The sequence below is a fragment of the Zosterops lateralis genome, assembly GCF_965231275.1.
Source record: "Zosterops lateralis genome assembly, chromosome: 5".
NCBI lineage: Eukaryota > Metazoa > Chordata > Aves > Passeriformes > Zosteropidae > Zosterops > Zosterops lateralis.
The window spans coordinates 60,256,838-60,271,809 of record NC_139766.1 but is presented as its reverse complement, the minus strand read 5'-3'; the positions used below and the strand labels follow the sequence as shown (position 1 = coordinate 60,271,809).

General features: G+C 38.8%; 1 protein-coding gene across 2 annotated transcripts in view; it reads left to right on the top strand.

Moving 5' to 3' along the window:
- ARHGAP10 (Rho GTPase activating protein 10) overlaps positions 1 to 14,972 on the top strand; it is a 149,876-nt gene that overhangs the window by 48,478 nt on the left and 86,426 nt on the right. For both annotated transcript variants that reach the window (XM_083861017.1, XM_083861016.1), the window contains exons 2-3: positions 3,164 to 3,259; positions 3,348 to 3,409. In XM_083861017.1, coding sequence (XP_083717143.1) covers positions 3,164 to 3,259; positions 3,348 to 3,409 — 158 coding nt within the window. The remainder of the gene's footprint in view (positions 1 to 3,163; positions 3,260 to 3,347; positions 3,410 to 14,972) is intronic.

Below are 14,972 nucleotides of genomic sequence, written 5' to 3'. Positions count from 1 at the left end.
CCTTTATCTTGCAGTTTGGCGTTACTTTGTAAAACTTGAGGATTAAAGGGAATAAAATAGTTATTCTTCAGTAGGACTCGGCATTATTCACATAACCAGTCTAGCTGGTCATGCTGTTTGATACATAATTGTACTCAAGTGCTGTCTTATTTTGTAGCCGGAATCCATTCGGGTTTGCAATCTGCTGTATAACACATACTGGTCTTGCAGGCTCCCATGCTGATGTGGAACAATGCTGGGATGTATCTGTCAGTGCCAGACAAATAATTTTTGCTCTAGTAAAGGTCTTCTGACACATCGTGGAAGAAAGCCAAGTTACACTTATGAAATTTCTAATTTAAGCAACAATGCACAGCATTTAAATTGTAGCACAATAGTCAGAGATTATAGTACTTAATCAGCACCTAGTTTGTTTCCATAAATGCTTATAGTTGGGTGAATTTCTGTGTATGTATTGTAGGACATTTGCAATTTATCAGAACAATTTCATGTTGTTTGTCCCACAGTGGAAGGTTTAACTGGTGGTCTCAGGTCTCAACCACCACTCTGACTGTGGTTTGTCAGGTGGCAAGAAAATCTACCACAAGGCTATGTTATCTTTTTTTTTGTTGTTGTTTCCAGCCACCATCCTTGTAATTTTTCCTGTGCATCAACAAAAAAGAAATCAGTATTCTTGCTCTGACCGTCTGAGAAAGCTTTCCTCCATCACTACTTGATACTTGGTTTTGATTTTGCTCCAGTGACTTCTTAACTTTGTTGAAAGTGCCAAGTTCTTAAAATCTAGAAAATCTTTTATTGTTTTCTTCCAGGTGGTGATTCAATAGTCAGGTATCTGCAGCTTTTCTTGACCCATCATGTTCTTATTCTTTGACCCCAAACCCAACTCCTTCCCACTCACTGATGGTTTCCAAAATTTTCTGTATGGTTCTTAAACATTTCAGAAATTATTGCAAAAATTTAATGTGTCTTCATGGCATTAATGAGGAATTCTGCAAATAAAGCTTTGATGTGTTAAAAGGTTACTGCTTCCAACAACATAATCAGTCCTTGGGTCAGTAATTTCCAATCCCTGAGCAGATTCAGTAGGAAGAAATGCATAAATGTGGGTTTCTGATCCGGTGAGAAGCTGAGTGTTTTAATTCAGCTCGTTCCCAAGCTGACTGAAGATGTTGGACTTTGCACTGAGAGAGTCTGGGTGTGGCCATAGGTTTTGTTTGCTGTCACTGTCACAAGAGAGGTGGCACAGGAGAGTTTGTCAGCACTCTAGGAAGGCTCATAAGCTCACTAACATTGTACCTGTTCAGTCTGCGAAGGGAAAGGGGTTGTGTGCCTGTGGTGCTGCATGAGTCTCTTAGCATGTACCTTGCTCAACATTATTGGAATGCTTCACCTTTACAAGTAGGAGAAAACATAACAAACAATTCCTTCTCTAGCGTGGGGCTGGCTCTCATATGACAGGACTTTGGGAGGGGATTATCGGATTCAGGAAAATTTAATAAGTTTGGGAGAGTCTGTTGTTGGAGCCATTCTCCCATAAATAAACTCTCTTCAGCCTTGTGCTGTGACCTGGCTCAGAAATAAGCATAACATTAGATGGTTAAGAACCTTGTTATTTTCCATATTTAAGCCTTTCACAGCCAACAGAACTTGTTTCTTTCGCTGTTTTATGAGCAGCTGTTCAGCCCACAAGACATTTGAATTAAAACGCCCGTGTTTCCTTTTGCATGGGAGTTACGTTACTGCTTCCTTCAGCTTCTTATCCTTGTTATTTCAACCCTGGGCAGCATCCTGCTAACATCATGTGTCGGAGGGTACGTGCACAGGTTTAGGAGGGAACAGCTCTGTTACACAATGGGCAAGGAGAGGACTAATGAGAAATGGGTGAAAAGAAGGGAAAAGGAACAAAAAGCTTTTTTCTTCATTTTTTTGTTTTGCTGTTTGTAGAGTATTTGACTTAAAAGGTTAAGTAGTTGAACTGAACTTCCAGTATGTGAGGTTGTATATGACATGTGATAAAATACATGATGTGTTGGCTGCAGGACTGGTAATAAAACTGGGTGGTTTTTTGTTTGTTGTTGGTAAAAAACAAACAAACAAAACCAAACAAAAAACCACCCAAAGGAATTACCTTCCTCCTAACAAAAAAGCCAAAGCTGGTTATCTTTTAGTGCCTGTTAATATTAAAAAGCAAAATGCTTAGCTGGCCTGTTAAAATTCTTCTTAACCCTTCAGAACTGCATGTGACAAGAAAAAGATTATAGATTAACTAAATACTTTTAAGTTGTCCTTAACTTTGGCTGACAACAAAAATGTGAGTAAAACCTTCACTACTGGGTAGAGGTGTACCAGAACGTGCATCCTTTTTTTATTCCAACTGAGCAATTCAATCCTTCCAGAACTTGTGACATTCCCAACCTGCACATGTCAGCACAACAGAAAAGTGTGTGTACACTGTTTATTTACAGGTTTGAGTTTCAGTGAGGATTTATCACAATGGTATTGTGACTGAAAATGGAGTCTGATTACTTCCTGAAGAATAGAAGAGTGTAGCCTCTGCCCCTCAAATTGTCAAATGTTGCTGGAAATGTTTTATAGTCATTACAAAGCAGTTATTATAAAAAAAAAATGAATGCTGTACAGCTTTTGGCAGAGTTTAACTCCATAGGATTTCTAGGTCAAGTGCGACAATTCTTTTGTATTTGCTTTATGTATATTTAGGTATAAAGGTTTCACTAGTGGAGCTACTGTGTATAGTATCTAGAAAATTCCAAGATGTGTATTTGTGCTGATGAATATGTGAGTGAATTTAGGTTAGCAGAGCAAGACAACTGGCACAACTACACTGAGTGTTGTGCCCTTAACGTCTGTAATTCCAGATCTGTTTTCATGGCCTGTGCCTTAACTTGAAGTGAACTGTAAGGACAGATGTAATACTATACACATGATCACATGTATTTCTACTGTATAGCCTTCCATAAAAATATCTGTGTGATAAATTCCTTATCAGAAGAGGGTTAGGCAGCAGTGGATGTCCTGTAATGTCCTTAGGCAGACCTGTGTTAAGAGTTACATGTAAAAGTCGGTTATTCTAGGCATAGAGAGATCTTCTGGCCTGCTTAAAATGACGGCTTACCCTTCAACCTGTGCTTTTTTTTTCTTGCAGATCTTTCAGCAGCCCAGAGAAAATTTGCCCATTCTCTGAGAGACTTTAAATTTGAATTCATTGGTGATGCAGAGACTGATGATGAAAGATACATAGGTAAGTAAGAAGTGACTATGAGTGGCTCTATTTTCTCGATGCCATCCTGCAACATGATTAAACATTTTTAAATTGTTTTGTATTACAGATGCCTCACTTCACGAGTTTTCAAACTTTTTAAAAAATCTTGAAGAGCAAAGAGAAATTTTGGTGAGTTGCAATGAATGATTTAAACTCTGTGTACATTGCAAAGAGATCAACAATAGCTGAAGTTGCTTTTATTTCTTTGTTAACTACCATGGTGTTGATACTCTGGCTTAACAGTGGGAGCTTTCATTGTGCAGCCTCTGGTTCTGTAGTCCAGAGTACAGACAACGACTAGTTCTCATTAAAGAAGAAATCTGTATGGTAGGGATGGATAAATATGAGTTGTTTTAAAATAGTCATGCCTGAATTAATTATGGCTGGGGTGAATGGGAAAACCACTGTAAGTTTTTTTTACCATTTCCAGTAAAAAGCAAAATGAAAGAGTTAATGCTGTGGCAGGGGACACTCAAGTTCTGACAATTGGCCAACTTTGGATCCAGGATCCCTGTAGCTCCAGCTTCAATGCTGATGTGGATCTGGGATACAATCTGTTGTATTTATCAAGTAGCAGACTTAGAAACCTTTACCCTGTGTTTGTACTTTGTGGTGAGAGGTTGGAGCTGCAGACAGTTGCTCTGTTGTGTAAAAGTTCTGAGTTCTTCGTTCTGTTGCCTGTGATTGCTTGGGGTGTAATTAGTGAAATATGGATCATGTTGCTCACACAGAGCAGGGGCTGAGAGCTCTGCAAAACACCTTGCTACCTGGGTTTCCTAACTTTCCCAGAAGACGGGGAGGTTTCTTTCTGATTCTTCTCAACAGCTGCATGCCCAGCTTTTGTTTCAGGGCAGGGATTCATGGAGCAGCTGCTGTGTACCCAGTTTTCTTCTGAGTTGGGCCCGACTCTCCATCTGGGAAATGTGCTTAGATCTGACTTGACAGCAATTGCATTTCTCGATATTTGTTGTGTGATTGTATTTTTGCCTTCCTGGAAATCAGTGATCCCTTAGAATCTCTGAGAGGAAGTTGAGACTAATCTGCTGTGTTCCCTGTTTCTTTCTGCCAGAAGCTGTGCCTGCAGTGCAGGAATATGTAGATAAGTGATAAATGAACTTGTGAACAATTCTTTTTTCCGTGTTTCTCTCTCCAGTCCTGATCCCAGTAATAGTCATGGTTCCTTGTAAGTGTTGTGTTCTGTTCTGGTATGCTGCTCTGGTCTGGAACCACATTTGGGTCTGAGTTAAGGTCAGTGTGGTTCTTCACAGTTTCCTGAAAACAGTCTTTACATAGTAGAGACAAGTTTTCAGTGTTTAGAGTTGTTTTGCCAAATCGTAGGAATTGGCTCAAGTATAATAATACTACAATATAATAATACTTTTTCATAATTCTACAGTATAGTCTTTACTCTTCTTTTTCCTGCCATCCATAACTGTATTTTATTTTAATGAATTGCACAAATCTTATCAGTGAAAATCTTTATGAAGTTTTATAATAAAAAATACTTCACGAACTGCCACATTATTTTGATATCAGACTTTTGAGGGATGACTTAAGAATTGCAGGGCACATTTCAGTGACTTTATCTAGCTCTTCAGCAGGGATAGATCACCACCACAGCAGGCTGTGCAGAATCCAGTGCTGTCTGTCTGTATTGTAAAACACTTCCATTGTTCAAACTGAGTGCCATGAAACTGTATTAACTTGCTTCTTGGTCTGATGCCCAAGCTTACACAGAAGGTGCTATCATACTGCAAGCTAACTAGTGTCAGTTTCTTGATAGAAAAAGGATGAAATGCAGTTTTTGTTAGAACCGTGACTGATGAAAAACAGGGAGTATAAATTGTAATGGGGAAAATATTTAATACCAAAGAGAAACAGAATATGTTCTCTGAGTTACCAGATGTGTAGCCTAGCAAATGTTATGTATCATTTCTGGAATGAGCTTATGTAACAATGGCCATAAGTCTTGGAGAAAATTATTGTGTGGTGACTGGAAAAGAGAATTTCTAGCATCTGCTCCTCTGGCTTTTTTTTTTTTTTTTTTTTTTTTTTTTTCTTGTCTTTTTGACTTCTCCGTGGATGCTTTAACAGTGGCATGAGCTCTAGAGATACTCCCGTGGAGAATATTAGGGCATGCTGTATTCACAGATGTTTGGAATGAGGTCAGGGATCCAAAGACTTTCCATTAAGATGCAAAGTATATAGCAGGATTTTTTTTCAAAAGCATTCAGGCTTTGTTAAAAATGCTCATTATTGAGTATTCCCCCCCTTACTATTTTGAAGATAACCAGAGGATTTTGGACTGCTCTCTTCAGTGTCAGTGCATAGTTAAATAGATAGATAAATTTCAGTCCCATAAAGTAGTATTAAAGAATTCAATGAATAATTACAGGACTAGGGGCATTTCAGACACTGCTGTGCATTTTAGGTTTTTTAGATACTTTGGAAAAGGGTTATTGCTTTTCAGAACCACATTGTAAATGAAATAAATTTGCACTTAAAATACATTGTAGACTGAAAGTAAATGCTCATCGTCTATACTTCTCATGGTTTTCTGAAATTGTGGTGCGTCCAGAGTCCATAAAACTTGTTGTTGGTGTTTACAATGAATGATGACTGAAAAGGTAAATGTATCTAGTGAATATTTATTTGCTGAATGTAATTTCATCCAGATGTTGGAGTCTTGCACTTCATGGTTTTACCATTTCTCCCATCTCCTTCAAAGATTACTGAAATTATATCCCAGGTGTCAAAGGATTTAGTTGTGTATGAAAAGGGATGTCGGCAATATTCCAAAGATTTCACTGAAATTATTACAGAGTGGTCAATAAAAAATCAAATCACATTTTTCCATAGCACTGTAGCTTGGTGATGCTTCCCAGGCCAGATATGAAATAGATCACTTTTGTCCCTGAGAACATTCTGGAAATTATTTTTCCATGTTGAGGGTGAATGGAGTCATAGGACTCATATTCTGCTCCTTTGGCATTGCAGAAGTGCTGTGGAAGTTCAGAGATGACAGGGAACTTGGCAAGGTGGAAGGAAAAGGTGGGGATGAGCAAGGCCCAGCATGGTGATTCTCAGATGCTCTGTTCCAGTACCCAGCAGTTCCCCTGCTTGCCAGGGAGAGCACCAAACTCTCCCTCCTGGCCCCAGTTTTCCTGGCAGCAGAAAGGAGCTTTGATTCTTGTGAGGGACAGCAGGCTTCACTGTCTGCCCTCATCTGAGCTGTGGTGACAAGCAGAGAAGTGTTCTCTGGTAGGTACCAATAGCCTGTGGTTGTTGGTCCTTTTATTCGCTCCCTTTCTCCATCCCAGGCTTCTCCTAAGTGACCAGCTTGCCCCTATTTAGTTTTCCCTGTTGATTCCAACCTTGCTAAGTCATAAGCAAATTTGATAGCTCTTGTATTGTTCCCTGAGTAATCTTGGTAGTGCTTGGCACTCCTGCTGTGGTCACCTTGGTGTGCTGGCTTGGAGTGCTTTCCCTCCTTGGAGTTCCTCTGTTCTGCCCTTTATCTGCTTCTGGAGTTCACATGATCCTTGTCAAAAGCTAGTCTAACCTATTCTTAAAAAGGTTCCTGGAACATGGATTTCTCTTTATGCTGATGTTTAGTCTTCATTTGTTTCACCTGATGTTCATACTGAGTCTCCTTTACTACAAGTTAAGCCTGGAAATATTTGAGAATTTTTCTACAGTAGTCATCGAATAAAATTGATCACTTTTCCTTCATAGTAGTATTTTCATGGTTACCCTTTCCAAGTCATGTTTCACATCTGCATTTTTCCTTGTTCAATTTATTTAGACTGTGTTTAGACCTTTTATCTTTTATGTTAGAATTACTGCTTTCTCCTCCTCTTCTTGCTTTTAAGTTGCCACTGTATTTGCTCTTCTGCCATCCTCTGGGACCTTGCTTGCCTCTCCCTTTAGTTTGCTTTGCTGACTTCCTAAACTATTCTGAAGCAAAGCCCCATCTGACTTGAAAGCAATTAATACTTCAGTTGTGTCATGTAGGAATACATCTAATGGCTCTTAGGGAGTCCTTACTCCCCTTAACACCTGTTTTTCCCCACTTTGTTAGATAGTTTGCTATAATTTAACTGTTGGTTTTTTTTTGGTGGTGTTTTTTTTTTTCTTTTTTTTTTTTTTTTTTTTATTTATTTATTTTCCTTTGTGGAGGTAATTAAAATGTTGTCTTATACTCCATCATTGATTTAACACTCATTTCAGTTCTATAATGGTTTTATAGCTTCCTTCCTCTCTCTCTTCAGATATATATGAAGAACCTCTTTTCCCTAGGTTCTTTTTTTTGCTGTTGCCAAATAAAATACGCTTTGCCTTCTTTCTAACTTTGCTCCTAAGTACTCAGCTATTTCCTTTGTATTCCATCACATTTCTCTTTGTATAGAAATTCTGATACAATTATATTCACCTTACTGTATTTTCTCTGGTTTCCCAAGGCAATTTAACAAGATGTTTTACTTTGATATGTTCTCTCCTATTTCCTGCTACATTTTTTGCACACTTCTATTCCTTCAGATGTCTTAAGAAGAAAGGTACTATGCAGCTGTATTTTAAACTCTTTTTCCTCCTTTTTATTTTTTTTTCTTATTTCTTTTTTTTTTTTTTTAACAAAAGAAAGGCATGTTCTTGTGCTATGGGTATCTTTGCAGGTTTGGCCTCCTAAAAATTCTTTTACATTCTTTGTCAGTTTTACCAGGTTGGCAGAATCAAATCCAGATTAGCATCTCTCTGAAAAGCAGAGTTATTCCTGGCATATATCAGGAGCACAAGAAATCATTTCTCTATGGATTTTTTAATAAATATCCCTGTAAAGTCACTCTTTAATCTCTTTTTTATTTCTTCTTAAAAAAAATGAGAGAGAGGGTTTCTCAGTTCTGCTTTCACAAGACAAACAAAGTTGCTAATGTTCAAAGGTGTACACTCAAAAGGTTAAAGATATACTTTAAGTAATCTGTACAAATGTGTACATTAACTTATTTATTCTTACTTAAACTACCTCTTATGATTAGATATTGAAGTGCATGAGTATTTATTTCACAGGTGAAGTGCTCACTTTACACACAGTGTTCTGGAATAGCTAACTCTGTTACCTTTTGTCAAGTGACTTTCCTATCTGGATTTGATTCAGCAGTTGACCACTGTGAAGATGTTGGTATTAATTTTTCTCAGCTTTTTTTTTGGCACTCTTCATGTGAGTATTTAGGGGTTGGTAAAATCTTAATCTGTCTTGACAGTAATCTGAAGAAATCTGTGTGAAGGAGCAATCAGTTTACTTACTGATTACATCAGTACTTACTGATGCAGAGTTAAAAAATATCCAGTATTTGGATGTATGATGGATTAAAGAGCTGTTCAGTAAGAGTTCAAGGCATTATGTAGTGCTCCATATGTTCAGATCCTTTTAAGTCTGCTGACAGTGCAGACTGCTAAATATATCTGCCAAGACAGTGGAAAGGACATAATTGTTGACCACTTCTGAAGAATTGGGCTGCCAACAGTACATTGAATATCTCAGATGCAGAGATAGAGATGTGGATGAAACAACATGTCTCAGGTGCAGCATTTGAGTACCTTAATTGCAGGATCTACATTATTTTCTTTCCTGCACAAGTTTTCCAACTTAATAAAACATTTCCCTGTTTTAGAAAGAAGCAGAACAATTTCTGCCATGTCCCATTGCCCAGCCTTCACTTTTCCTCTGCTGGGCATAAGACCAGATGACAATTATGTAATTATCAGAATATAGAATGCGGATTAGAACTATGAGTATTTCAGGTACCTTTGTTTTGGTGGTTCCTGACACTGAATGTTTCATTTATTTGTTGGGTTTTGAATTTCATATACAGTCTTCTGAAATAGCTTTGTGAATTACATATGAACTTGTGCACATTAATCAAGAACCAAAGATGACTTGTCTGTAGAAAAAAGGAGTGCAAAGCCAGATCTGGAAGTATTCCTCCCACCTCTGAGTGAACAAAGCTGACAAGTTCAGTTACCACTGGTTTCCTCTTCCAGATAACTCTGTGGTCTCAGATGCATCGACATAATTCACTACAGAGTTTTCGTTCTGTTAGTTCATCATTGTGAAATGTTTGGAATTTGCATTGTAAAACTGTCACCAGTTTGGATTTTGCTGGTTGTTAATAACACCACTGTTTCTTCTGGAGGAAAGCGCTGACAATTGAGCAATTCATTCTTGACTGAACACTGATGCTGTTGTTCACTGCTGCATTCCTTGACTTTCAGAGGCATCTTTTTGCTCAGTGGTGAGCTTTGCCATGCACCAAGAAAATGGGCATTATGCAGTTTTCTTTTCTGAGCAGACTTTTTGCTTAGTAAGGATCATTGTATGACCAAATACGATGTCTGTGGTATGAGAAGCAGACCACTGTTCTGGTGTGTTGTGGTTTGCTAAGGGAAGGTCTTTTTTGAGGAGTTATCCCCATCTTTTCTTCACTGCAGATGAGGAAAGCTGGTTTGTTGCAGTGTTTGAAAGTCTGTTTCTCTTTATATTGTTTTCTTGTTTGTAATTATTATGGTTTTGTAGCATTTTTCTCTTTATAGTAGAATGTATTGCATAAGAATAAACTTATTCAGAAGACTATTAAATAGCTTTCAGTAAATAATGTTTACTGAAACCCACTGTCTATTTATAATCTTTTTTTTAAAAAAGGAAATTATATATTGTTTCCTTATGATACCAATCTGATTTTGGAGGCCAGCAGTTTCATGACAAGAGAACCAATGTGGGCAGCATTTCAGAGCAGGGCACATCATAGCAGATGGATCATAGGAGGCCCTTTTAGTTGTCTGTCCTTTAGGTTAGTCATGAACTTCCAGGAGATGAACAGGAAATAACTTTTCACTAGAAGGATGAGCTCAGGAGTCCAGATGTTGCATTTCCTGTAAGCCAAGGCTGCTGCTTGTGAAGGAATTAGGAAGTGCAGAGGACAGGATTTTGCCTGTATTGAGGCCCGTGACACAGTGGCTCAATGGTCTAGGAAATTCCCCTGGGAACAGTTGAGAAACTTCTTGTCTTCTTACCAAACCCTGAGGGGTAGTTTTCTGGAACAGGGAAGAGGGAGGTGATGTGTTTTGTTACAGATGCCTCCTGGTGCTTCAGTAGTGCACAAAATATTTTGTCTCTATGTCGGATGTATCACCTGTCCCCCTGGTTCTTTTGTTACCAGATGGCTTCTGTAACAGCAAAGAATGTCACTTCTTTTTTATAGCCTCTGCAAAGACACACAAGTATTAATGTGCTATGAGACATCCTTAAAAATCCTTTAGTCTGTGTACTGCAGACCTTCTGAAAACCAAAAAACTCCTATGTCTGTATTCCCAATATGTACCTGAGGACCCTTCATTAGCTAAGATTTTAAAGCTACAGGGAAAACTCTAGAGCTGGGAGAAAGTCCAGACATGTTTACTAGAAGAAAACTTGATTTGAAAACAAAATAGTGAGCCTTGGGGATGGGTTACATTGTCTGCAGTCATCAGTGCTCCAACAAAATCCAAAACTAGTGCTGAGGAATGGTTATAGTGGTTATAATATACATATATTATGTTATATATATACACCTCTGTCTTTAGGGCTGGCAGGGCAGTTGGCTGTGCAACTAAATGGGGGCATGTGTAGCTATAAGAGCAAATCATATTCTCATGGGAAGAGAAAGAATAGAGATTCAGGCTTTGCAAGTAACATCTGGTGTCTTCAGTAGTGGAATTGTATCTGCAAGTTTTAATAGTACAAGGTTTTGGGCATAGGTCTTAAAGCTTTGAGAAATTTCAGTAGCAAATCACCATGTGAAGTAGGAAAGCTTTTTGGAAAAAATAATATTTTTTATATATTTCTCTCTCCCCCAGCATTGGAGATATCAGAATTGACTTTTTTTTTAATTAGGCTGAATGGTGCATTTTCTTAGGGAAAACACAACTGTATCCTCTATAAGTGGAAGAGCAGCTGTAGTGGTAAATATCTTTATTGGAAAGTAAACTTCTTTATATAGCAGCATTGTCAACTGTTTTGTTATTGAATCACTGCTAGGTATGTCTTCCTTTCTGCCTTCTCTGTTGCACTCACTAAGGCAAAGCTTCCTTCCCAGATCTGGTTTCATTGACACTTGCTCAGTTTCATGAGCTTTGCCTTACTGACTTGGTGGCCTCTCTTGTAGCTTGGTTTAGGGGAGAAGCAATCCTGCCCTGACTACAAATAAATCTTTCCAGTTGGTGTGCTCAGAAATGAAACCTCTTTTATGCAAAGCATTCAATCTGCATTCCAGTGCCTGAGATGGGAGTTGGGAACTCAGCGCTCCCATGTGTCAGGGCAGTTTGTAGGAAGGTGTATGTTTATGGCTTTTTTTTTTTTTCTTTCTATCTTTCTCAGTAAACCTCTTTTTTTTTTTAATGGAAAAATGCTTCAATTCATAATGGAGCGGAGTCAGGATATGTATTTACCTCACCACCAGAGTTGTTGATGAGCAGTGTGCAATTTCCAGTGCTTCCAATGAGGGCTGAGCTCTAAGGACATTTTTAGGATGAAGGCTGGGAGGCCAGTGCTGCATTTGTCTAATAACAAATTTGATTAACTTAGGTTGGTTTAACCTTTCTAGCCACTGAACTTTGGGGAGAGCTCTTGTGGGTTGCTACTCCTTTACAGGCCGTGCAAGCAGCCTTCCTCCTTTGCGGTATAAGTCTGGTTGTAGCTGGAAAAGGAGTGAGAACTTAGAGAACCAGCTCCTGCCTACTGCAGGAGAAGGCAAGAGGAGAATTGAATGCTGGTGCCTGCTCTTCTCTGTCAGGTTACAGTGCATAGGAGGGGGTGTTGGGGAAAGCAGTTTCTCCCTAAGCACCTCTACCCCTACCTTTTCTGGGAAGGGAGGAAGTGACAGTCTAAATGGAGTCATCTTGTGGACTAGCACTGACTGTCAGTGACCTGTTGGGTCTTGTTGACTTGACTGAGGAAGCATCCAACTGCTGTGAATGAGCTTGCTCATGGATTTAGCCTGTGCCTTTGAGGGCTGCAGTTGGAAAGGGTGGTTGGGACCCATTAATCTATGGCCTGTTACTTATTTCTTTGGAGGAAATGGAGCTGGAAAAGGCAAGATTATCACTATTCTGTACAGCTTTTCTGCCTGAGCAAGTGGAGTTTTGTAAAAGCATCTGAAATAGAGAGATACAGAGCTGACAACGTGCTTCAGGATGTTGAAAATACCAGATGCAGTGATCTTCTGAGGTGGTGATGGCTCTGATGATTTTATTTCTGGTGTTGTCAGGTTTATGTTCAAATTAAGTTAATTCTTTAACCTTTCTGTAGGTGCTGCTAGCAGAGCAGGAATGGAGTAAGGAGTTTGATACTGTCTGCCTGAGACACGTGTGCACATCGGGTTAAACATTTCTCAAAGCATTCCTGAGACTTTGACATTCACAAAGCTGGTTAAGATTCTGTTACCTGAGACATGACCTCGTTACATTGATTCACTTATCACTTGCATGCCACAGTTTACTTGCCAGATATAATTTAGTATGTATTTGTTTCATGTAGCTTTGGATAGATGATAGATGTAAAGAAAGGAATTTTTAAATGTCCTTTTAAATAGTACAGTCCTGTCATTATCTGTCAGGATTAAAGAAGTAGAGGGAAATGAATGTAAGATTCAAGACAGAAGTTGAAAAAAAATCTAGTTTCATATTAACTTAAATGCCTAGTTTAACTTTTGCTGGAGATTTTACATTTTAACATGATTCTAATTCAAAAGGAAGGTACCAGTGGTAATTACAAATACATTCAGGTGATCCCTCACTTATTTCCTATTTGCTAATTTGTTATCTATAGTTTTAAATCAAGAGTTGTTTTAAGTTTTCAAGTTATAAATAAGTGAAGAAGGATTAGCAGTGTAAATAATGTGTTTTTTTCTACAAATAATAATACATAGTTTTGTAACTTTTCATGTCAAGCACTGGATTCTACGTACTGGAAAACAGTGGGAATGCCTCTCTATTTAATCTTGTCTTGGACATATTATTATTATGAACTTTGTCAGTCAGAAGAACATGTCTGGAATTCACTGTTGAATTTACTAGTCATGTATTTTAATATATGGCCTGGTATGAAGCTGCATGAGAATGACCAAAGATCTGCAAAGTCTCACTCCACTCTGAAGTAATCAAGAGTCCTGTCATTTAACCCAGGCACAGAAAGCAAAGAGGATGACAAATCAAAAGTACCTTTATGACAGGCACCTGGGGATGCATCTGTTAACAAAAGTTTAAGTTGTGCAAGATGAGAATTGTCTTTTTTGGAAGGAGGGGAAGCTTGTTTTTCTTTTAATGAAAGAATTACAGGCATATCATTCCACTGGCAGCAGTGGAATCTGCTTGTTGGCAGTCACTGAAGAGAACATCCCATTTTGATTTAAAGATTATTTTCTGCTTCAGACAAATTCCTGTAGTGGTTCCCATGGTTAATACTGCACAGGAGTAGCAGAACAAGTGATATACGGTCAGTCCTGCTGTTGTGTGAAGCACAGCTTTTTATCCATGTATTTTCCTTTATATTATTTTTTTTCCTTTGTTACATCAAGGTGCTATGGTTTTGATTTGGATTTTGTGTTCAGCATACATTCAGTGCATGTTAACCTTACACTTTTTTTGTGTAAAAGTTCAAACAACTAATAAGCAACTTGTAATTTGTTAATTATTTTTAACCCTTTAACCATGTGAGTGCTCACTTGTTACCTTTAAATACTTTGGAATGATTCCAGTAACTGCTGCTCTACCTTGTGGGAAGCTTATGCCATCCTCTCTGAGTTTTTCTCCAAGGAGCTTTCTCCTTCACTTTGTTAGAAGAGAGGAACAATTTGAAGTGTTCTAATGTAGAAAGACTGTTTGTGTGGTTTCCATGTGAGAGTTCTTCCTTTTCCTGTTGCTCCCACCAAGGGCACACCGAAGGGTGCTTTAAAATCTGTTTGGCAAACTCAGGAAATGGATGCAGAAGGAAGTTCTGTGCTGAGAAAACATGCTCTGAAGTTAGGATGTAGCTGTTGCATGGATGACTATGCAGCACCCAGTTTGGCCCAGACTTGCCAGCTCTTTGGGTTTCCAGTTGGCTTCAGGTTAGTGTGCTGCACTGGCCCTGCAGAAATGTGGGTTGCTCTGGTTACAGGGAATTGGCAGGATGACTCCCACAGTAATCCCTCATGGCTCCGGGGATGGGCGGGAGCAGACAGTGCTCTTCAGATTTGTGTTGTGCCAGATCTCCAGTACATCCCGTGTGTGTTTTATGATAAGAATTTCTCAGAAGTGTTCCAGAGGGCCAGTTTAAGCATGTGATGTTTTATCTGAAGATTTTCACTATAAAGGGAGGGGAAAGGGGAGGAAAGAGAGAGCAAGGCTTCTGTTGTATGTCAGGGGGATTCCAGGGAGCTCTGCCTGAACTCTTGGCATCCCAGCTGAGTGGCTGTGCTGAGCCCAGTCCTGGGCATGATTTATCCCATGCGTCTGCCTTAGGACAAACCAAAAGGATCATACCTGGTTCCCCATGCCTGCAATGCTCTTGTCATCTTTTCCATGCTGCTGTTGTGTTCAAAAAGTACCAGCCTTTCCTGAAATTTCAAATATTTTAAAAATCCGAAGTCTTGTTTTCATGAAACAGAATCCTGCTCCATCT